At 36.2% G+C, this 24,348-nt stretch overlaps 1 protein-coding gene and 1 long non-coding RNA gene across 3 annotated transcripts in view; one reads left to right on the top strand and one right to left on the bottom strand.

Annotated features, from left to right (window-relative positions):
- LOC106879153 (uncharacterized) overlaps positions 1 to 24,348 on the bottom strand; it is a 66,778-nt gene that overhangs the window by 13,205 nt on the left and 29,225 nt on the right. For both annotated transcript variants that reach the window (XM_052968316.2, XM_052968317.2), the window contains exons 2-5: positions 3,871 to 7,563; positions 3,097 to 3,278; positions 1,143 to 1,286; positions 700 to 906 (exon numbers count right to left, since the gene is read on the bottom strand). In XM_052968316.2, coding sequence (XP_052824276.2) covers positions 700 to 906; positions 1,143 to 1,286; positions 3,097 to 3,278; positions 3,871 to 7,563 — 4,226 coding nt within the window. The remainder of the gene's footprint in view (positions 1 to 699; positions 907 to 1,142; positions 1,287 to 3,096; positions 3,279 to 3,870; positions 7,564 to 24,348) is intronic.
- LOC149135643 (uncharacterized) overlaps positions 23,713 to 24,348 on the top strand; it is a 41,642-nt gene continuing 41,006 nt past the window's right edge. Inside the window, exon 1 of the long non-coding RNA XR_016241951.1 lies at positions 23,713 to 23,931. This is a non-coding gene — a long non-coding RNA (uncharacterized LOC149135643). The remainder of the gene's footprint in view (positions 23,932 to 24,348) is intronic.

The following is a 24,348-nucleotide window of genomic DNA, read 5'->3' as shown; positions in this document are numbered from 1 at the left end:
AACGGATAGCGAATATGGAGGCTTTCTCTGCGACATTAACTCTCATAAAAATCCATTATGGCTGAAAAGTGCAGGAAAGGAGAATTCCACAAAGTTCGATAGTGATCCTCTTATAAAGGGATTATAAAGATCGGCTGTATTTAGGGAGGTGGGAAGGTAGCGGTTATACAATACTCTGAGGCATCCTTCGCTGTTTGGACAATACTTTTGCAGGAGTTACACACTGAGTAAAACCTGTCCAATTTTTAAGGGTGGGCGATTTCCTTCAAGCATTGTAGTCGCCCAGTGTGGCCAATAAAGAAAAAGTCTGTTTCCTTTGCCTGAACAATTGTATAACATTTATGAAAGATCGATTTCGGAGATTTGTGGCAGTGAGATTTAGTTGTATGTGGGATGTGGAGGGACATAAGAACGGTTTTACTTAACATGCGTTTCATTCAATTAATCCTTTTAAATATAGATTGTCACAAGGAATTCATTGCAAAACTGGACATTTATTAGCCGATTTTCCATGAGTACGCTAGTAATATATGACTTTGAATTAAATAAAACTTGCTTCCATTTCATCTAATCCATTTAATTCGTTACTGCCTTAAATGACTTTGTGTAGCGTAAATTAGGACCAGAGAACTAGTTTATATAGATATATTTGTATGTATGTATGTATGTATGTCGTATATTACATGCAAACAAACATACCCCACTTCCACGTGATATATCCGCCATTGCTTTTTGACGAAGTCGTGTGTGGTTGCGATACCAGCTACTTAGCAAGATGAAAATAACACACAGGACCGGAATCGATGGTGCAGCTATAGTGACCATCATCCATTTTGTTGACGAAGGTTTCGGTGGATGACCCTGGCGTGGAAGTAGTGACTTGATTACCGTCACCTTTTCAAATATCTACAAATAAATTGATAAAAATGAATAAGTATAAGAGAGAGAGAGAGTTTGTACGTGAGTGCGTGCGTGCGTGTGTGTGTGTGTTTGTGTTTGCGTGCGCGTTTGTGTACGACTGCAGAGTTTTGTGTGTTCGAAATGTGATTAACAAAAACAAGTATGGAAGGACAATGAGAGCCGAATACATTATAAAATTACAAAATGTAAATAATTTTTGAATAAACAGTGTAAATGTTTACCGCATATTTTAGATGTACACTTATTTCTGTAAGCTGAAGTCTTGCAAATATCTCTGCCGCTTTCTCAGCTTCTACTACAGATCCATTTTCTTGCATTTGGAAATATATACTGACCAAAGTATCTCGACGATCTTGACGAATTATCTGGAAATAATCAAGAAATAAAAATGAACGCTAAAACAAAAGGAATGAATGTAATAATAAATCTGTACCTACCTGACATATGTGTATATATTAATCCATATGCATTTCAAAACAATGATAACTAATACTTTTATTATTAATTTAGTTTGCCCATAAATATGTTTCTATGTGTCAAATTTAAATGTAGCTGGTGTACAAACAGAGTATAAACATAGATTAAAGGCAATACATACATACGTTCGTGCGAGTTCAAAAAATATATAGAAGTACAAACAAAGGAAACAAATGAAAAATACATATATAGAGTGTCACTAAATCCCCTTCAGTTAATGTCCAAAAGATCGTAGCAATTTCACTCCTTTAACAATGGGCGATAACTGAAGAGGATTTAGCGACGCTCTATGTGTATATTTTCCATTTGTTCTTTTTGTTTGTACTTCTATATATTTTTTGAACATATTATTTAATATAACGTCACGCATCTTCTTATTTTGTTAACATTCTGTGTGTGTGTGTGTGTGTGTGTGTGTGTGTGTGTGTGTGTATGATTGATCGCTAGCCACTAAACCTTTTTTTATTTTCTCTCTGTTTATTTCTGTGTTCCTTTCTGTTGAAGAGCATAGGCTCGAAATGTAAAAGACTTCTTCACTTCCCGAGCGTTAAGCTCATACATTTGTTTGTTGTTTACACACCCGTCTTCGTCTTTTGTTGTGTTTGTTTTTTTTTGTAAATTCCAACTATATATATATAGTTTACTTTTCCGTTAAGTCAAGGTCAGCAAAAAAGTTCTCCATTTAGTGAGAGGTAAATATTGTTTAATGTACACAGTTATGAGCTACTAATAGTTTCAGACATTGAAGACATTATCTAGGCAGATTTTAAAACACGCCTAGTGTCTCCAAATAATGCTCAGGCTTTGGGTATATGGCTTATATAAGTTACAAACCAGGACAATAGAACAAGAAAAATTACTAGAAAAAATGGGATGAAAGTTGGTTCAAAAAGTGGCATAATGAAAAAACGGGGGGAAAAAAAGCAAAGGAGAAAAACGAGAAGAGTTATTTTCCCTTTGACCGTAGTGTCGTAAGGATAGATGATGTTGAGTCTAAAGTCTGTGGGACAGACGATCAATTTGGAGAGGGTGGTGTCATCTAAAAGTTCCGTCGGACTGTTGAATTCCAGATGATAAATTTTCAGAAAATGTAAGTATATGGAGAAGTTTCTTTGGGGGAATTGGAGAACATAATCCTTTCCGGATCGAGTGGCTGCTTCGCAAATTTCAGACCCCTTCCGTTGATTCTACACCATCTTGCCTTATGAAACTACCCTTATTCTTCTTCTTCTTTTTCTTTTTTCCGTTTTTTTTTCTTTCTTTTACCATTCCACTTTTTGAAACCACCTTCATCTCATCTTTGTTGGAGGTACATAGAATCTTGGTTGACTAGGTGATAGTAAAAAGAAATGAATTGAAATATAGTAAAACAAAATTGGTGGGATGAAGAGTTATTTCCCATGAATTCGTGTTAGCCAAAGGTGAGATGTGTAAACTGCGTGTGTATCTTTATATCGCTTCACTTGTTTTTACTACCACCAAGCCAACCTAAAGTCTATGTACCTGCATACATACATACACACATACATACATACATACATACATACATACATACATACATACATACACATATATTGAGAGAGAGAGAGAGAGAGAGTACAAAACATTGCATCAATGACGTACGTATGTATGCATGTGTGCAAGAAACCAATACTTCACTGTGTTCATGCATATGAAACTCTTAAGCTTTATATTTACCACTGCTTTAACACTGTCCGACCCTGTTTTACAGCCATCAATACACTTGGTTAATGTCATTTCATTGATTCGGTGGACCTGATCCGTGGATTCTTCCAGTGAACGTTTCCGTCTCTTTTTCATGCTGCCAGATTTGTTTACTTCCCCTAAAGCTTTGCCTTCGATATAGCTTTGAACCAAACCTGTACGAATATTATTTAAAAAGAAACAGAAATCAAAACTAAAGATAGACTAAACAAAAATGAGCCCAGAGAAATAACTCAGAGGCAAGTGGCATGTATATGAAAAAACATAGACAAATATAGGTATATCAAACACCATACAACATGAATTGTTCATTTATTAAAAGTGTGTGTGTGTGAGTGTGTGTTTGTGTGTGTGTGTGTGTATGTGTGTGTGCACGTGTGTGCACGCGCTCGAGTCTTACTTGCAGACGAGGTTTTCCACAACGACGTGGCTTTTAAGAAACCGTTAATTTTACTTAAGCAGTGATTATTTACTCACTAATCCACAACTTGGAAGTCGGATACTGCAATGTTTGTAAAATTTGATCAACAAACTGTATGAACAATCCTCATCATCTCATAATGATTACTTTTAACGTTATGTGGCACTAGTTTATCATCAAGAACATCTCGGTTATTTATTTTGCTACAATCCGCAAATAAAAATAGAAGAATCCAAATGTTTCCTTCCGATGTAATAAATTTACAGTTTGGTGAATTGCTTAAATAATCAAAATTTCATTCTGTTAGGTTATATTCAAATACTTACCATTTCTAATATTGTTCTGAAATTGGTCGCTGTTTATATTTACAGCTGTATCTACTTTACAAACAACGAGAAGATTTTGGTGACCTTTAGCTAACGTTTGTGACGAAGTACTGTCTGTCTCTTGTAACGGAGTACTAACTGACTCTGGGGAAGGAGTCACAGAATTTGATGACGGTGTGTTAGATGTTGGAACACGATTGTCTTTTGATATATGTTTCGTTGTTTGTGTCATGGACGTAAAATCGTACTGGGCGTTTTTCTGAATAGCTTCTGATTGTATCGATCCATTCGGTTTATGCGTTTTCGATGTTACAATCGTCGTTATAAATTGTTTAGGAAAGCTGCGGGATAAAATATGTGGATTAGAAAACTTTGATGTTGTTATTAACTTTGTTCGAGAAGATAGTTTTATGGTGTGAGATTTTGTGTTCCGAGTAGATATTGTGGATGGCGGGAGAATCATTTTTCTTGTTATGGATGATGTGTGTTGCTTAGGAAGTGTTGTAGGTAGGTGGGGTCTGTTTCGCGTAGAAGACTTTGTTGCTAGGGATGGAGTGCGTTGTGAAGAGGTGTTTGTAGTTTGGGGTGTTGTGCGACGTTTGGAAATTTCTTTTGTTATATATGGGGGATGCTGTGTAGAAGAAAGTTGTGTGCGTCGTGTGGAGAGGGGTTGCAGATATAGCGTGGAGGAAATATAATTTGAAGTATTTCCATTATTGATGGATTTTTGGTATGACGTAGGCATTTTATCAGTAGTTGCTGATGTCTGTTCAACAATAATTTTGGAATAAAGTTTAGGGAATGTTTGCCGAAATATTTTAGCTGCTTTTGTGGATAAGTTTTGCGTTGATACAACACGAGTAATTGGTGAGATTCTTAAAGTTGGTATCATAGTTGTTTGGAACAGAGGTTGATGTGTAGGAGCTATGTGTGAAGATGACGCTTTGTATTGGCTATTTGTCATTATAGTTGACACTGAGGCATCCTGAGAATATGTTGGTAACTCACTGGTAGAAACCGAAGTATCGTATTTAGTTGTTAAGATGGTATGTTCACTTGTTTTGGGATCTTTGGTAGTAGTGGAGGAGATTTGAGACGTCCGGTGTTTTTCATCAACAATTGATTTGGAGTGAGTTGAGTTATCAAAGTCCAGAGGGAAATGAAATAGTTCTTTTGGAGTCGCCGAAGTCGAAAGATGTTTGTATGATCCACGTGTTGGATTTATCGAATAAGAATTATATTTATATTCATTCCTTAGTGAAATACCATCTGACACTTTTGAAATTGATGTTTGAGTAAAATCGTCAATATGATTTACTGTAACTGAAGATTTACTTTCTTCATTACTTCTCTCGGATGAGGCAGCAACATTGTCTTCTGACTTATAGTTCTCAGATTTTGGTGTTGATGATTGCGGTACCAAACCTTGGAGAAGAGAAACATTTTCGGGGAGTTTTGTAAGCATGTCATGTGGTATCTGTGTGGAAAGAAGATTTATCGGATCATTAGAATGTATGTCGTTTTGAGGTGCTATTTGTTCGCGATTACTTTTCGACTGTGCTGTATTTTGCCATAAATACTTGGGATTCACTGTTTGATATATTAGTTCAGTTTCAGGAGTTGTAAACTGTTTGCGTGTTATTTTCGATTTTTTCATCTCGGCCTTCGTGTTTCCATAAAGTGACCTAAGGGAAGAACCTTTACCTGAAGATAAAATTGTAGGATTAGTTGATAATTCTGAAATAACGACCTGGCCTGTGGAAGATTTAGGAAAAAAATTCTCATGGGTGGTCTGTACCTCATCGATAAAATCTGAATTTAACGGAGCTGAATCATCAAATTGAATTGATGAATTTCTTTTTAAGTTAGCATCTAAATCAGTAACTGAACCTTTAAATGTTTGCTTAATGATGGTGTTCTCGAAACTTAAGTGCCGGGGGTCTGCGGTAGAAATGAAATTCGGTGCGCTTGAATCTCTGTTCAGCAAATGGTCGTTCAAATCAGATGTTTTGCTTGGTAAAGAAGTTAATTTGAGATTTTCGTCACTTAACATCCACTTCGTTCGATCAGTGGTATATTCAGTGACTTCTTTATGTTTTACGTTATTCGTGTATCTGGATTCTTTTTCATTCAAATCTTTTTGTTTCACATCTGTTTCCGACAATTCTTTTACGTTCTTGGGTATTTTTGTTAGAGGAAGTATAGTTACATATGATTGTTTATTTTGCTTGAATCGACGATCATATCGATTGCTTATTCTCCTCAAAGTTGATTCTGATTGTGTTGTGCGAAATAGTTTTGAAACCTCAAAATTATCTGATATGTTTTGCTGAGCTGATTCTTTTCCTTTTCCAGGTTTTAAAACATTTCTGATTGTTGTAACTGTTGACGGATTAGGGTCCGGAAATGATTGCTTCACAGTTTTATCTGGTAACGAACCTTCATTTCTAACAATTTTCTGGAAATGGTTGTGGTCATTTAGTGAATGTTGCTTCCCCTTTCTGTTTTTATATCTGAATAATCGGAAAGGTGAAACAGAAGATAATCGGTCTTTAATTTTGTTTTCAGATATTTGTTTCGTTGTTGAAATTAGATTTCTCGAATCATGAAAGAAAAATTTTGGCAAAAATGTTGCATCTTGTTGAAAATTTTCTTTTGACTTGTTCCTTAACTTAAAACGGTGTTTTTGATCGACTCTCTCAGGCAGTCGATTCCAGTTCGTAAATCGATCAGTTTCATTCTTATTTGAACTCTCACGATATTCATCCTTTTTTCCGTGTTTGTTTGTTGCAAAACTTACTCGGTGGACCTCAGTTGACGTAGAAATGTCATAAAATTTTTTTTTTTCTTTTTTACTCGTTACGTTTAAGCTTTTGTTTCGGATTCTATTCTTCTTAATAATTTTCTTTTTCTTTTTTCGTTTTTTATTCGTTAGTTTTTCAGTCTTTTTACTTTTGATCTTTCCTTGAAAATTATGTTTTTTACTGTTCAACGTGTTATATGTTCGGTGTGTACTCGGGTCAGTAGATTTCTGTACAGCTCCGTTCTCTTCCTCTACATTTTGCAATGAGTCAGGAGTTTCCGCAGAGCTTAAATAATTATCAGCCAATCCCATATCAGTGGTCTTCCGTATATTAATGGCGTCAGTTTGTCGGTTTTGACCTGTTTCATTTAACTTGGATCGTTTATTGTTTCTTTTTTGTATCTTCTTTGATGTTTTGACGTTCCTGCTTGATGAATGTCCCACTTGCTTATTAACATCTATGGACGATAAATGTATCAGTTTGTTTCCATCGATATTAGAAATATTACTTTTATCAGTTGAATTGTAGTCAAGCTCTTTCTCCTCTATCAAGGAACCTAACTGCGAGTTGCTTTCACCGCTGTTTATTTCTAGTCCATCAACGACACTGTTATTTTTCAAACTGCTTCTTTCGTTAACATCTGAAACGTTGTGTTGAATTTCCTTTGTTTCAATAGTCGTAGTATGAACTTTATCTTGCTTCGCTGTGTCAACGTTTCTTAAGAGAGGTTGTCTTGTTTTTTCAGAAGGTGACTCTGACATTTCTTTTGGTGAGGAAGTAAACATATGTTCCGCAGACAGATAATCGGTTGTTTTCTGTGAAGACTGGCTCTTCATTTTATTTATTACACTATCTTCAGCTTTCATGATTCTTCCTTCTGTATTTGCACCTGAAAGACATATAACAACGAAATTAGGACACATGGTATCAATATATTCTCATTTGAAAGAGACGATTAACAAATTTCCTTTGCAATGTATTCGCATTCTAATAGACTTTCACCCCAACTCCTTGATTTTAATCTACGAGCCAGTTAAAGGAAGACCTGAAGGGAACTAACAGATGTTATTAACAGAAATGTTATACGGTCAACTATAAAGGAATAACTTAAGGCGATTTGACGGTGCTAATAATTAAACAATGCATTCTATATACTAACATTTGCTGTCCATTTGATTTAAATTGCACTAGCAACCAGGAAAAAGTTATACAGGCTTAACGTCTAAATGTGAAAATTTCTGAAATAATGGTATTTCTTCCGGTTTTATGTTTTGAGTTCAAATTCCGTCGAGGTCTACTTTGCCGTTCATCCTTTGGGGTTGATAAAATAAGTACCAATTGAATACAGGTGTAGATGTAATCAACTCGACTCCTCCTCTAAGATTTCAAGCCTTGTGCCTATAGCGAAAGGGATTGTCTTAATGGATGGTGGATGGTAAAGGTACTAGTGACCGAACAAAATGCTTTGGGTATTTTAGCCAAACAGAAGCGAGTATTTTACACATCATCGTAGCGAAGAACTCTGTTTTCATAGTAACCAAAGATACTGCGTATGGGCACAAGGAGTGTAACGACCAAATTGATTGTAATCAACAAATTGAGAGTACTTGGGCATCTTTAAAGCGTGGAAACGAACACCGTTCCATGGTTGACTCTTATCTTTGTGAATTTATGTGAATTTATGTGGAGATAAAATCTCAGAGTGTATTGCAAACTTTCGTCCTTGAATTTTTTAAACTAATAAATGTTTGTTTTAAGCAATGTTTTGACTGTTATTTCTAGCAGCTCCTGTTGGTTTGCTCGTAGCTTTTAAATATTTAATTTGCTCGCGAATATTTTTCACTGCTTATTTTGCTCGTGTATGTTTTAATGTTTTGACTGTTATTTGTAGCAACTCCTGTTGGTTTGTTCGTAGCTTTTAAATATTTAATTTACTCGCGAATGTTTTCATGTTTTTCAGTTTACTGTTATTAGTTTACTGTTTTGACATGCCGATCCAACGCAGGAATCTTTACGTGGTTGCTTGAAATGCTAGATATAACAAACGAAATTTCCCTCAATCTATGCCTTTCAAAAAAGGAAGGACACATGGGTGGGGTTAACAAATATAGTATACCCCCACCTAAAAAAGGACATGATGGTCACAGCTGCAATGTCTTTCATCGTAAGGTTTCCTGGATTAGGGATGAATTAGGACTAAGCAAGAAGAAGAAGAATAAGAATAATAATAAGAAGAAGAACAACAACAACTTTGGCTACAACAGTAACAAGAGCATAGCTGTATAGTTAGGCGCAGGCATATCTGTACATATAGTTTAGAAGCTCGCTTTGTTTCGGGTTTAGTCCCACTGCGTGCCATCTTGGGCAAGTGTTTTCTGCCCAAGTGTCCTGGGCCGATCAATGCTTTATGAGTGAAGTTAGTCGACAGAAAATATACGTAAGCCCATTGTGTGTGTGTGTGTGTGTGTGTGTGTGTGTGTGTGTGTGTGTGTGTGTGTGTGTGTTTGCGTTTGTCTCCTCTTGGTTTGTTTGTATTCCTGTGACTTAGCGGTTCGATAAAAATAGCCAATACAATAAGTACTGGACTTTAAATATTTACTGATGTTGATTTGTTCGACTAAACCTCACAAGATGATCCCCGAGCATGGCCGTAGTCCAATGACTGAAGCAAGTGAAAAGTAAAAGATAAATTAAGAAAGTAAAACTGATTTTTTTTGTACGGTTTCCTTTTTTTTGCTATATTTTGCTTATTTTTCTAAATAGCAACAACAACAAGATAGCTTAACAATTAAGAAAATTTTTTAAAAAGTAAGCTAATGTTTTCATTTTTTTTTTACTCTGTGTTGCTCCGTTTTGTTTATTTAAAAATGCAACAAATAGCTACCACTTGAAAACTAAATGGCTGCTAAAAATACGGAGCATGTTGCTCGAGAAATAAACTAAAAACATGCTTTTGTTGGCTCATTATTTAGCCCATCCTTTACTAAGTGTTCAATTGACTACTTATAGTGTCAAACAGCTAGTCAAGTGCACGTGTTCAAGAATCAATTTGAAGCGGGAAATGAGCCTGCTACTAAAGGAAACGCACCACACATCTTCCCCTCATCACGTCATTCACCCCGAACTTAACAGCGTTCAACTTAAACGAGACGCCATTTTAAATATATATAAATGAAAAAAAAAAAGGGCATTATATCAATTGGTATATAACTAAATATAACTGTGTCGCTTAATTGCAAAATTATACCCACTCTAGCTATGGAAACGTCCCTATTTATTTTTCGGTAAAGTTTAATTTATAAGTTGCAACTTTTACGAAATTGCCTTTAAAGAATTTTTCTGTGAAGCATACACGTATGAACACACATGAGCAGATACATGTATGCAAGCATACATACACATATTCATACATAAAACACACACATACTCACACACGTGTATGTATGTATGTATGTATGTATGTATGTATGTATGTATGTATGTATGTATGTCACTCTGCGTGCCTGTGCATGCGTGTATTTATAAGGGATGAATCATTGGTACTTAAAGCGGTGCATGTAATTTTAAAAATCAGAACTATTTAATTAAAATAAGGTACATATAACATGTATGGTCCCTTCTTTCATTTGCTTTTCATAAAAATGACAGACTAGTATTAAAATTGGATTAGCTATTTGCATTCATTTTGATATCTTAGGCAATACGTTATTGCACTCCTTGCATTTATGAAAGAAAACACTTTGATATATATGTGTGTGTGTGTGTGTGTGTGTGTGTGTGTGTGTGTGTAGTGACCTCTGGCGGTCAAGCAGGAAACCAAAACGAAAAGGGATATAACGAGAGTAATCTCCCTCGACCTTCTCGAACATTCTAGAAGCTTCCAATTAACTTCCGGATGACGTGGAAGTCAGGGACTTCCAGTTCATCCCTTATCTAAAGGAACACATTTCTAATTTCGCGCCACTCTTGCCTGTCGGGTTCTAGACATGAACTGAGTCACGCCACTCGCATACACACCCGCAGGCGCGGATGTTCTCCTCATTTGCTTTGAGACATGTGGCTGCAAAATATGTTCACGTGATGTTACAAGCTTTTCCTTCAATTAACCTTATATGTTAACGCATTACATCCAGTAATAAATATGTTATGACTTATTACGAACGTTTTACAAATTCTTAATTTCTTGTCGTGCAATCATAAAAATTATAGGATGTCACTTACTGACATCACTATATATATCTTAGCTCTTTATTTGATTCAGTCATTGGACTCCTGGGCCATGATGAGGTTCTACCTTGAAGGAGTTAGCCGAACAAATTGACTCCGCAACCTATTTTTCAAAATACCTGGTACTTATTCTCTCGCTCCCTTATGTAGAATCGTTAAGTTATGGGGACGTAAACGGACTAACACCAGTTGTCAAACGTATAGTGGGTGGATGGGGGACAAACACGAACACATACATACATACATACATATACATATATATATATATATATATATATATATATATATACACACACACATACACTCACACAACAGGCTTCTTTCAGTTTCCTCCTACCAGATCTATTCACAAGGCTTTGGTCGGTCCAAGGTTATAGTAGAAGACTCTTACCCAAGGTACCACGAATCGGGATTGAACCCAGAACCTCGTAGCAAACTTCTTACCGCTTAGTCATGCCCTACACACACACACACACATACATGCATACATACATACATACATACATACACACATACACACACACAAATATACATACATACATACATACATACATACACATACATGCATAATACACTGATGGAATACAGTATCGCAAAGGCGTATTTTAAAGGGACAGTCTCTCTGATGTCGTTTATACTTTCTGCAAACCGATTGTCATTCATGTTAAGGAAGTCTGAAGGATATCTCACTGGTTCACATGGAAACAGAAATACCAAAATTACACAGTTTCTTTTCTAAGGCAGTAATGCGTGATTTAAGGGAGGTTTGGGTACTTTTTCAAGCCGGTAGAGCGACTACTTTGAGACCTCATTCTTTGTTCAGGCAGATCCGTGATCAGAAATGTCTAACTGTGGTCATCTTTTTCTTTTCTTTCATTTCTAGATGCAGACTATTTTAAACTACATTATCCGGTGTGTACTTTCTTTAACAGATATAGGATGTGGTGTCGGGGAAATTTGGCAGCTATTTATAGCAAGTTGGTTAAGTGAGTACAAGATCGGTCAACAAGACGGATAAACCAGGCATAGAGTCACCAACTATCTACCAATAATGCACGGGTATATAGAAATACTAGTAATGGTGCACGAACTGCAAGACCACTGAAGGAAAAACAGATCCTTGGAATAAAATCTAAATGGGTATCTTTTAGCCCAAGCTGGGATACCGTCTGGAAGGGTTTAGTCGAACAAATCGATTCCCGCAATTATTTTTTAAAAACTGCTACTTATTCTATTGGTCTCTTTTTGTCGAAATGTTAAGTTACAGGGACGTAAACAAATTAACACCAGATCTCAAGTAATGGTGGGGGACAAACACAACATAAACACAAAGACACACACAGGTGCATGCACATACACGCATATATGTTTATATACGATAGGCTTCCACACAGTTTCTGTCTACCAAACCCCCTGAGAAAGCTTTGGTCAGCTCGAGAGTATTATAGTAAAAGACACTTGCTCAAGGTGCCGTGCAGTGGGACTCAACCCAAGACCACATCATTAGGAAATAAGCTTCTTAACCTCACAGCTACACTTACAAAATATAAAAAAAAAATAATAATAAAAATACAGAGGTCATTCTATTTCTGGTTGTTCCCAGCAAATGATAGACAGCGGAAAGAAAGCTGTTTTATCTGAAATACCAGTGCAGTTCGTGCACAGTTCATTTTAAATTAATTTCACGCGCAGGAAATTCTCGGAGTTTCAAACACACAGCAGAACTTTCAAAAGTGATCGTTGCTGTAGCGGTGGTCGAGGTATCATGATTGATAATGACAATGAGAAAAGTACTATTTCAGCAGTCGTGAGGGTGAAAGGTACGTATATCACAGACAGCAACAGGCCCACTTCTCAGGCTGCACACGCGGCTACATCCGGTTATCTAATACTCTGTGTGAAATCGATTGTTAAGATCGCTTTAATGGATCTAAAATACTGTATACTTTAATACTCTCTCTCTTACACATACGCACAGAGGTACACGTATACTTATGTATACACCCCCCACATATATATATACATACACACACAAATATATATAAATATGTATATATACACACACATACCAACACATATAACGCTAATAGCTCATATTTACGTATCGTGGTGGATTCAGGAAGTCCTATTGATACCAAATACGATATGCATATAAAATTGGAAAGTATTTATTTGTGAGTTGGGATGAAGCGGGTATATCTGAGTACCGACCTTATTCATAAACTTAGGAATCGGAGATTTTATTTATTTTCTACTTCAGATTCATATCGGACCCAGCTTTTTGTATAATGGCATTATATGTGTTGGTGTGTGTATATATATGCTTGTATATATGTATGTATATATAACTAGGTATGTATAGAGGGAGAGTGAGAGAGAGAGAGTGACAGACTTAATGACGACAGTGATGTACTTCCTATTAAAACATAGATGTCAAATATCGTGAGGACGACACTATGTGGTTGCTCGGTTTGTTAGAATTAACAAACGAATTTCTCTCAAACAACAACTTACTGCCCAAGGTTAAAGAACATAGGCGATAATAGAGCTTGTGGTTCAAGCTATATTATATAAACTTAAATAAACTAAAATATGTTTCGGCCAAAAATTTGCTTAAGCATTGTCTAGCTTAAAGCCATCACCATCCGATGGAATCTGTTAAGTCATTTTAAAGTCACGTTTTGTGGTATCAAGGCAAATTCAAGTAGAGCGTTGTTGATGGCCGAGATATATCCGGGTATAGGTGGTCCATCTGGTCTTCTTTGAAGAAAATTGTCCAGAGGTCGCTTGAAAGTGATGGGGGTGATTTGCTTTGAGTTGTTTTAGGATAATGTCAAATAGAGTGGGACCTGTTGAAGAAATGGTGCAGTGTATTTATGTGTTGTGAGCCTAAATCGTGTAGGCGTCGTGTGGCGCGTGGTACTAGGCTTGGATGAATTCTGAATTTCATGTTAAAGTCATTTGGTCAATGCTAGTGGTATATTCTCATTGAGCAAATGATGTAAGGCTCACTATAATTAGAAAAATGTCGAGGTGATCAAGGATGGAATACTTTTGGTAATGTTTCCAAGTAGATTCTCAATGTAGATTATGCCAATCAAAAGAGGAAGGCATTACTCATATAGCAAGTGAATGTAGCATGCTAACACAGAAAGAATACAAGAGAAAATATGACAACCTAGGGAGAGTAATCCACTGGGAGCTATGTAGAAAGCTAGGATTTGAAATACTGATAAATAGTATGAACATGAACCTAGTAAAGTACTAGAAAATAAGAAATACAAGATGTTGTGGGACATTCAGACTAACAGAGTAATAGAAGCTAGAAGGGCCTATTTGGTAGTAGTAGATAAAGAGAATAGAAAGTGCCAGATAATTGACTTTACAGTCCCAAATGATGAAAAAATTAATATGAGAGGTATAGAAAAAATAGCAAAGTATCAGGACCTAGCTATTGAATTACAGAGACTATGGAAAGTGCTGGTAAAATGTATCCCAGTAGTTATAGGTGCATTGGGAACTATCCCTAAAGGTCTGAACAAATGGATAGAGGAAATAGGCATAAAACCCAGTTTAGTACAGCTCCAGAAAACAGTGTTGTTAGGGACAGCTAGGATACTTAGGAGGGTTCTTGGTATCTAAGGTTACTTGCTGTAACCCAATAGGAGGGTTCTTGGCATCTAAGGCTACTTGCTGTAGCCCGATGTTAGGATTCTTTTCTTTTTCAGCAGTCTAATATTTGAGTGCATATGAAAATAATAATAATGATAGTTTTAAATTAACCATAACCACGCCTCGGAATTACCTCATTAGCCAATAATGTTTCACGATTAATTCGCTTTGTTGATGAGATGACAAACTCTTAACAAGGTCAAAATCGTAAGAATTGTAAAGTTTCACACTTTCAATGACGTCATTGCAAAGGATAGTTTAAAAGAGGTCGAGACGGTCTTAGTCTTCGAGACAGCTGAGTGTCAAAAACCAAAACAGTAAGAAGCATTTGATGACTACTTCTTGGTATTTAATTACAATTGTAATGGGGTGAGAAAATCACTAGAGAATACATACAAGTATGCATATTTATATCATTGTGTGTGTGTGTGTGTGTGTGTGTATACGTGCGTGTATGTTTGTGTGTATATGTGTGTGTGTGTTTGTATATACACACACACATATATGCACATATACATACATAAATACATATGTGAGTACATATATATATATATATATTTACGTGCGTGCATATATATATACATATAGATATAATTATGTGTTTATTTATGTATGTGTATGAGTGAGTGAGTGAGTGAGTGAGTGAGTGAGTGAGTGAGTGAGTGAGTGAGTGAGTGAGTGAGTGAGTGAGTGAGTGAGTGAGTGAGTGAGTGAGTGAGTGAGTGAGTGTGTGTGTGTGTGTGTGTGTGTGTGTGTGTGTGTGTGTGTGCGTGTATTTGTGTGTGTGCGTGTACAGGCATTCCTCACGTAACCGAATTTGGCGTAGCTGTTTGAGCACTTGACCCCATTGTGTTTTTATTGTCAGGTATTGTTCTCACTGCAGACGTTGGAAATCTGAATTGATCTGCAAAATACGCTGCGATTTTCTCCTGCACTGAAACCATTTAAAACACCAAATATTGCATTGCATGCTAACACAAGCTCCTATAGACAATAGCGGTAGTTTCGGAAATTTTGTGACGTCGCTAAAATTGTTGACAAAGTTTCGTCTTGTCGTGAAAGTACATACCAAATGCAGAAATGAGTAAATACATCTTGAAACAATGTTTCCCAGCGAGTGTAAAATCGATATATCAGATGATGGTTTCTGCTGCTCAAAATTGCAATATAGCATATAAATATTTTGGCCTCTTGTTTGATTCTACTCAGCATCAAGAGAAAATAGCACGATAAGTTTGTCATACTGATATTGATTTTAACGAGAAAAAATTTTCATGACAAGAATCTTTTCTTAGCTTTATCTAATCAAAATGAAAGTACGCTGAAAACAAATAAAAAATGAAATGCTATTATAAAACTGTCCGTCTCAGTGCTGTCAATGTTGTAGACAATTAATATTAAGTTGTTTTTGTAAATTGCGACAATCATTCTCTCAATTTGGTTGGATGAATTTTTTTGAAAAAATAACTACCACTGGCAAATACAATATCTGAACTGCGGAGTGTCCAATTATTTTCGTTCGCTTATGAATAAACTTCTTTTTACATACCGTCAGTTTTCTTAACCAAAGAGAAATTCAACAGTGTGCAGCAAGGCTTGATGAACAAATGCAAAATATTGGAAGTGTATTAAGAATTAAATGGCTATCAAGCTCTTTCAGATATGTTCCAGCAGTCTGGAGTTGACCATGCACCGTTGTTATCATTTTGAGAATGTCAGAAGTGTTAATGATAAAAGTCGATCAAAAGCTGACAAGTGAATCTTTAGAGAACTTCACGAATGCATTTATTTCATGAACATATTATGACGTGCCTTGACCTAGCACATATGTATTATGTATTGTTGAAGTATACCTCTTTCGTATAGAAAAAAAATATCACTATAGTTTTTGCGAACAAGTTAATTCGTCGCACATACGATATTTGGAAGTTATGATGTAACGCAAAAATAAAAAGAGTCATTCTCTTTTAGTGCCTTATTATTTATCACACTCACCGGTTCGATTTCCACTCATTTAGTTATTTATTTTTTAAAAAATTTTTTAGTTGCGTCTTGAGAGTCAACGACTATTGAAAAAGTTGCAAGACGCAACGAAAATTTTTAGAAAAAACAAATAATTAATTGAGTGGAAATCGAACCGGTGAGTGTGTTAAATAATAAGGCACTAAAAGAGTATGACTTTCCCCAGATACAATAAAATACGCTTCAACACACGAATTCACATAAGGAATCTTGCAAACCAAATACAAAAACTAAAATGAATAAAAATGTTTTAGAAGAAAATGCCAATGAGTTAATTAAATTTGCATCAGTGACACTGATAGATAACATTGTTTCAATGAATCATGACCAGTATCGTAAACAATATGAAACCGCAGTTATACACACTAACTCCTTCTCATGGATCAACAAAGCCACAATACACTTCTAATTTCATTCAAAACATAATTCATAAGCTGAGTACCTGAGAAGTCGGTAAGTAGCCATTTGAAATAATTTCAGGATTTGGAGAAAATGAAATAGAATTCCTCAGCAGGACAGCCATCTGGGAAAAGAATCGCAATATATAGAAACTTTGGAAACGACAGTGGCTAACACTAAAGCCTTTAATCGGAAATTTAAAAGTAATCCTGTGTAGCCCTTATAAGAGGAAACGAGTAGCATTAACTTTATTGTGACGGAAAGGAGGTCGTAACTGTTAACCAGTCACGTGAGCAATTACATATTTATTAATCTTAACGGACCTCCAATTCCTTAAATGTGATCGCCTCATAACTGATACACACACAAGATTAGCGATGTCTAATGACTTCATTGTGAGTCCAATAAGGAAATTCTGTTAAAAATTTCTCTAAATGCTGCAGTTCAAGATAAAATTAAATAAATTATTCTTTAAATCGTATTTAATAAACTGTTTTAGTTTGTGGAATCATGATTCTGCATCTACTACAAAACACATACATTAACATTATGAAATAGGGTTTGGCATCAAAACAGACGAGGAGGGGTTAAATGTCACCCTCGTATATAGAATAATACTGGAATCAAGGAAATCCGTCTATAACAAAACTTCTGATACTATGGGTCGAAATGCTACCAAAATTAAATATAGATTGATAATATTTATGGTAAGGTCGGTCAGGCATTCAAATTGCCCGCATTCGTGTTCATGCCTTCTTCTGACAAACCATCTTCTACTTCTTCTTTAAATTAATTTGGTTTCCAAAAAATATTCGGGTAGTTTACAACAGTGTTTCTCAAATTATCAGATGTGGCGTACCGGCAATTGTTTTTTTCCCAATGTGCCAGGGACCAGTAATATTTCTTTGTAATATTAATTTATACCAGAAACAATATATATAATGAATATAATAAAAGTTAACAATTAAAAAAATCTTTTACCTTTTTTGTAAACAAATAATACAATATTACATAAGCATTTTAGAATGTTTCTTTTCTGGAAGCTCGCCGCGTACCGGCAGTTGATGGCTCGCGGACCGGCACCGATTTGAGTAGTACTGGTTTACATCTTCGGAACCACATTTTCTGGGCTCGTTGCGTTTGACAGTACACATCACCGTTTGAGTAACACCTTGAAAATATCTTCAGCTCAATTTTAGTTCTTTTATCATTAACACTTCTGACATTCTCAAAATGATAACAACGGTGCATGGTCAACTCCAGACTGCTGGAACATATCTGAAAGAGCTTGATAGCCATTTAATTCTTAATACACTTCCAATATTTTGCATTTGTTCATCAAGCCTTGCTGCACACTGTTGAATTTCTCTTTGGTTATATGTACATGCATTTTTCTATCTATCTATCTATCTATCTATCTATATGTCTATTTATCTCCCAATCAATCTACACATACACACGCACACACACACACACACACACACACACACACACACACACACACACATAGAGGAAGTTAGAGAAAGGAAATCAGCTTTTAAAAAGAAAAATTTGGAGACTCACTATTCAAATATTTTAAGCAACATCTAATTGTTGCTCGTTGCAGTTCGAGGTCTTTTTGTCGAGATCTCATTACAGTAGCGTGCATGTTTGCTTGCGTGTGAGCGTGCATGCTGTATGTGTGTGTGTTTGTGTGTGTGTGTGTGTGTGTGCGTGTGTGCGCTCGCGCGCGCGAGTGCTTATGAGTGTCTGCGCTGTGTTTGTATACATACATACATACATTACATACATGCATACATACATTAAATTACATTGCGTACACATGTATTCACACAGCGTTACATCTCCACACACCCGGGTAGCTGAAGCAACTTTTTTTTTATTAATGTAATTAAAGGGTTTTGCAAAAACTTATGAAACCGCAGTTCTTAAATCGAATTCATTAACGTAAGTCAAACGAGAGATTTATCTACAAGAAATTTTTTTTTTAAATCTCCAACAGGTTTAGACTTTTATTATTATTATTATTATTGGTTTTGTCTAGAGGGGGATATATGTCCTCATTGCTATTTCAAGCTCTCCGAGAGCAATGAGATTGACTCCATAATGATTGACCTGAAAAACAGCTAGCACTTCCGTACTTGTAGAGTTTATCCCCAACCGGTAATATAGTCAGCAAAGGATTTAGAAAAATTGCTCACAGTCCTTAAGTCGCAAGTCCTCTAGAATGTTTATTTGACTTCTCCGACACCTGGGATCTCTCCGAGAATTGCTTGATTAGCTATCAGTCCACAGTACAACACTAGTGTAGACGTTTCACTGATCGTATGTCACGACTAATAGAAAACTGTGAACACCTGATAACATTCCAGATCCCAAGCACCCAGACCTGGTCAACGCTTGACCAATCCTGGTCAGTTGTAGATTAACTGTAGCTCCAAAGAAGCGATAAGCTACTAAGAGTAATAGTGGCAGGATATACCTCTCTTCCTTTCACGCAGCCTATTAGTGAGTGTATTTTTTCCCTAACACCATGATTTTAAACACGGGAAAAAAAAAGATGGTAAAGTCCTTTAGTCGAGCCAATCGACCCCAGGACTTACTCTTTGTAAGCCTAGTATTTATTCTATCAGTCTCTTTTTGCCGAACCGCTAATTACGGGGACATAAACACACCAACAACGGTTGTCAAGCAATGGTGGGGGGACAAAAACAGACACACACACACACACACACATATATATATATATATATATATATATATATATATATATATATGCACGACGGGCTTCTTTCAGTTTCTGTCTACAAAATCCATTCACAAGGCTTTGGTCAGCCCGAGGCTATAGTAGAAGACACTTGCACAAGGTGCCATGCAGTGGGACTGAACCTGGAACCATGTGGTTGGTAAGCAAGCTACTTACCACACAGCCACTCTTGCGTCTAAAGATGTATGCACATTATAAAGGATACATTGAACAGACTCGCTGTAGATAAACTGTATAAAAAGGGGAAATAAGGGTTGGCGGTGGTCACAAGTGAATTGCCTTTGATCACGTTTGTTCGAGACCAGCTACATGGTGCTTAGTACCCACAAAGTCTTTACGAATATGATAACTGTAAAATGATTTTTGAAAGTCCAGATCGCCAGCTATTTAATATTTATAGTTCTAAGGTCAAAATAAAGTTTTGCTGCAGGCATAACTGTATGGTTAAGAGGCTTGCTTCTCTACCAAATAATCCATGGATTCGAACACACTGTATGTCATTTTGTAAAAATACCTCTAGCGTAACCTCTGGTTGATCAAAGTCAGATAAGTTAAATTTGGTGAATGAAAATTGTGTGGAAACCCGTCGCATAAATGTATGAAGTGAGTGAGTGAGTGAGTGAGTGTGTGAGTGTGTGTGTGTGTGTGTGTGTGTGTGTGTGCATGCACGCGTCTACCGACAGGAGATGACGGAAGCTGTGCGTTGAATTTGTATATGATTCGTTCCTTTACGTCCATTCGATTTTGTACTTCGCAAATTACATAAAATACGTACCACTCAGTGTACTGAGGTCGATACGATCGAATATATCCTTGAGGGTACTGCTCCAGCATGACCACATTTCAATGACTGGCCTCAATAGATATAATTTTAGTTATGATTAAACCAATTGTGGTTTGTAAAGCAGCGACAGTGACTAAATGTCACAGGCCGCTAAATCTGCATTGTCGCAAGTTTATCTTTTAAACATATAATTCATTCATGACACAGGACCTTGAATTATCACTATCAAGTCTGTCCTAATTAAAGAATCCGAGCTTTGATGTTGGATGCGGATCTTCCTAAATCAAAATTCACCGATAGTGCCTCTACGTAGACCTACTAGAACAAATCTTTCTTTTAAAAAAAAACCCTCTTTGTTGTCTTCAAAAAAGTATATATGGGACGGAATAGTCCTCGATGTCGAAATAGAAAGCCTGTCCACATCTGAATGCTTTTGACCAACGCTCTGCTGACTGGAGACTAAAGAGCAACAACGACCTCAATTATATGAGCTACAATTGGTCACTCCATTTGCTAGAGATAGCTGCCATATCTCCCTCAGAATCACATCCCCACCTCCACAGCTTTAACCTTGTACCTGTTCTGTATATTGCATGTGATACACAGGACATATTTTCGTTGTGTCCATGCATATTATATGATACACATTCCCATTTTTTTTACAAACAGAGTAACTTCGGATTTATGAAAGTGTAGTAACGCCGTGCGCATGCGTAGTCTCACGCATGCGTAGAATTAAACAACCAAGCGTTCCCGCTCAATTCATTCTCTTTCTTGCTGGCCAGCAATGGACGTGTCAAGAGTGTCTCTAACATTCGAACTCTGGAGACAGCCTCTTTACGTGTTAAGCTGTCTCTCTACATCTTTCGGACTTACGCTCGACAGCTCGCTCACACCTACATAACAACGTCCCAACAACAGAAGCTGTAACACCAAGAACTAAAGATGTATATATTTACCACCTGAATAAATGTTGTTTAAGTTGATAGTCTGGAGTTCAGCGTTCCGTTATATTCCTTAATTTTATATAGGAAAGTCAGGTATACATCTAATGATGTATAACCCACTTTCCTATAAAAGGAAAGCGTTACATTACTCAGAACGTATGAAACAAGGGCTAAGATTGAAAACAAGCATGGACGTTTAAGATAAACTTATGAAAATGCTTTGGACAAGCAAAGGATTAAAAGAGCGCACACATTGGGTAATGTTATCCTAAGGATAAGAAAAGGACTTGTTCGCTCGAGGCTGACCTGCAGTGAAGTGAGCTAAACAACAACAGTAACTTTAACGATGGCAGTTTATAAGGCTTTATCTTATCCACAGTAAAAACCAAAAACAACTACATTCTTGCCCGTTGTCGAGCTTATCCATAATAAAATATTCCACTCATATCATCGAATTCATATTTTATCTGAAACATAAGATTTCATTCTTGTCACGACATCTAGTTTTATTTTGTCAAGAACTCTTTTATGATTATTAATACAGCGAAATTTTCTTGAAATGTAAGCCATTACATAAACGTTACTTGAGGGAAGTGCTCGTCTGTTAAGGGGAGTGTCATCTCGCCCACCTTTTCTTTTCAGTAAATGCTCGGTACAAATGACGGCAAATATTTTAAATATGGATTGTTTTTGCAGCTGTTGTTTATTTCCAGGCCATCACTAATCGTATAGACCGATGATGAAAAATATTCTTGCCATTATCATCTCCTTTGTTTTTCTTTTTCGGATGCTTCACTTCAGAATATGTCATCTAAAAACTAATGTAGGCCAATATACGCAACCTTAGATTTAACTACTGGTGAACATAACATTTGTAATGTGCATACAAATATGGAACGCTAGTAGTTGTAATATTTTGACTCGGAGAGAACTCCTTGAGAAGAATTTTTGTGTTAAAAACACAGAGCTTCGCTCAAAACGTCGGTGGATCTGTAGACTTGGTGTTTCGACTTGATTTGCTCTCTTAAGTGACGAATACCCTGGATTTTCTGAGCAAAGTTTGTGTCGTTTTACGTTTGTATATACATATTTGTAAGCTATTTCTAACAGGTCGACCACATAGAGACTCCTTCATCGGCTTGTCTATATAAGATGAACAGCTAATAAAAGAAAATCTAACAAATTTCCATATATGTTATACTTGTTTATTTTTCATGACAAATTTATTAAGCTCTGTCTTCCATAAAACAGAGTCAATAGAAAAAAATATGATCAATGTGGATTGAAATAAATCTTCCATAAATTAAATCTAGGTTCTCATGTATCAGCTGTAGGGATCACAGAGTTGAATGACAGTTGAATAATTATCGGTTTCTACAAGGTTACACATTCTGGGAGATAGGGTGTAGAAGATAAAGTCGACTCCCAATATCCGACTGCTTCGTTTTGTGTTACACGTTCATATCTATGTGCATACGTAGGTATACGTATATATGAATACATCCCCACTAGTAGTACTATTTTGTTAAGCGCATCTACTAAGCAGTATGAACCGTGTCTAAGGCAGATACGCACAGTGTGTATCACTCCGCTATAGATACTGTTTGTAAACATGTCAAGTAAATAAACACGTAGAATCATAATGCCTTCAGTGAGTTGTTTATTATCCCATCACGAACAAAAGAATACATAACATTATGCAAGAATGTCCTTGATGGGATTCGATCTCAGAATGTACAAAGCTGTAACAAAAATGCCCATTATGAATTTTGTCAGACGCTCTAACGATTCTGTCCGTCTCCAATCTAGTCTTTCAGAATAACAAAAAAACAAAAAACAAAAACAAAGAAAAAAAATGCATTAATCAAAATTCTGCAGAGAAACGCTTTTCATTCATACACATTTTCTTATAGGTTGTTGTTTAACCCCCGGTCAGTTCTCACCAAGCAGATCTAATTTAGTACATGTTTATATGAATGAGCGATTACTTTCTTTTTTATTTTTGAGTATCTGCCATAGAAATGGTACGACAGCGAAGATAATTACCAGCAGGAAGTTGATGCGTATTGGATTACTCTGTTCATACTACACCACCACACCAGTACACTCCCACAGCACTCTAGTTCTCTGTCGGTACTTGAAAATTAAAAGAGGAAGAGACGACCATCCGATCTTACCGACTGGCCAATACCCAATCTCACATTCCGTTATGATTAGATTTTGTTCTGAAGGACGTGACGACAGAGGAACGGGATGTAAAAAATATGTAGAGGAAAAAAAAAAAGACAGAAAGAGAAGAGAGAAAAAGATAATTGGTGAAAGAGAGAGAAAAAGAGTTAACGAGAGAGATGGAGAGAGAGAGAAGTGAGGTGTGGAAGAATGATGAGAGAAATGAGGAGAAAAAGAGAAGGAGGAAGTGTGAGGGCCATGAATTAAAAGGTAAGTAGGAAAAAGCGAAATGCTGAGAATGAGAGGAAGGTGTAAGTTAATCTTTAAAGTTGAGCGAAACACTTAGTACTTTACGGCTTGATTGGACACTACGGATTTTTTAACAGTATGTTGTGTTAATAATATAAACAAACGATGACTAAAAAGCAGAAAGTAGCTATTTTTAGGATAAATAAACTAAGGGAAATATTGCTTCTCAAAGTAATTTGTTATCTTATTAACCTCCGATTAGTGACAGTTCTTTGCTGTTATATAGTGACTCCCATATAACGGACGTGAATATAATATATGAATGAAAAATCTTTTATTTTTGTGAATAATCACACTGTTATTACATTTGTAACGACCTTCATGCAATAGGTGAGGTTTTAGTCGTTGACCGTTTTCCAGAGGTTTTATTAGTAGAAG

The sequence above is a fragment of the Octopus bimaculoides genome, chromosome 5 (assembly GCF_046866305.1).
Source record: "Octopus bimaculoides isolate indiv1 chromosome 5, ASM4686630v1, whole genome shotgun sequence".
In the NCBI taxonomy this organism is placed as follows: Eukaryota; Metazoa; Mollusca; class Cephalopoda; order Octopoda; family Octopodidae; genus Octopus; species Octopus bimaculoides.
The sequence above is the reverse complement of the archived record's forward strand: the minus strand, read 5'-3'. Positions and strand labels throughout refer to the sequence as shown.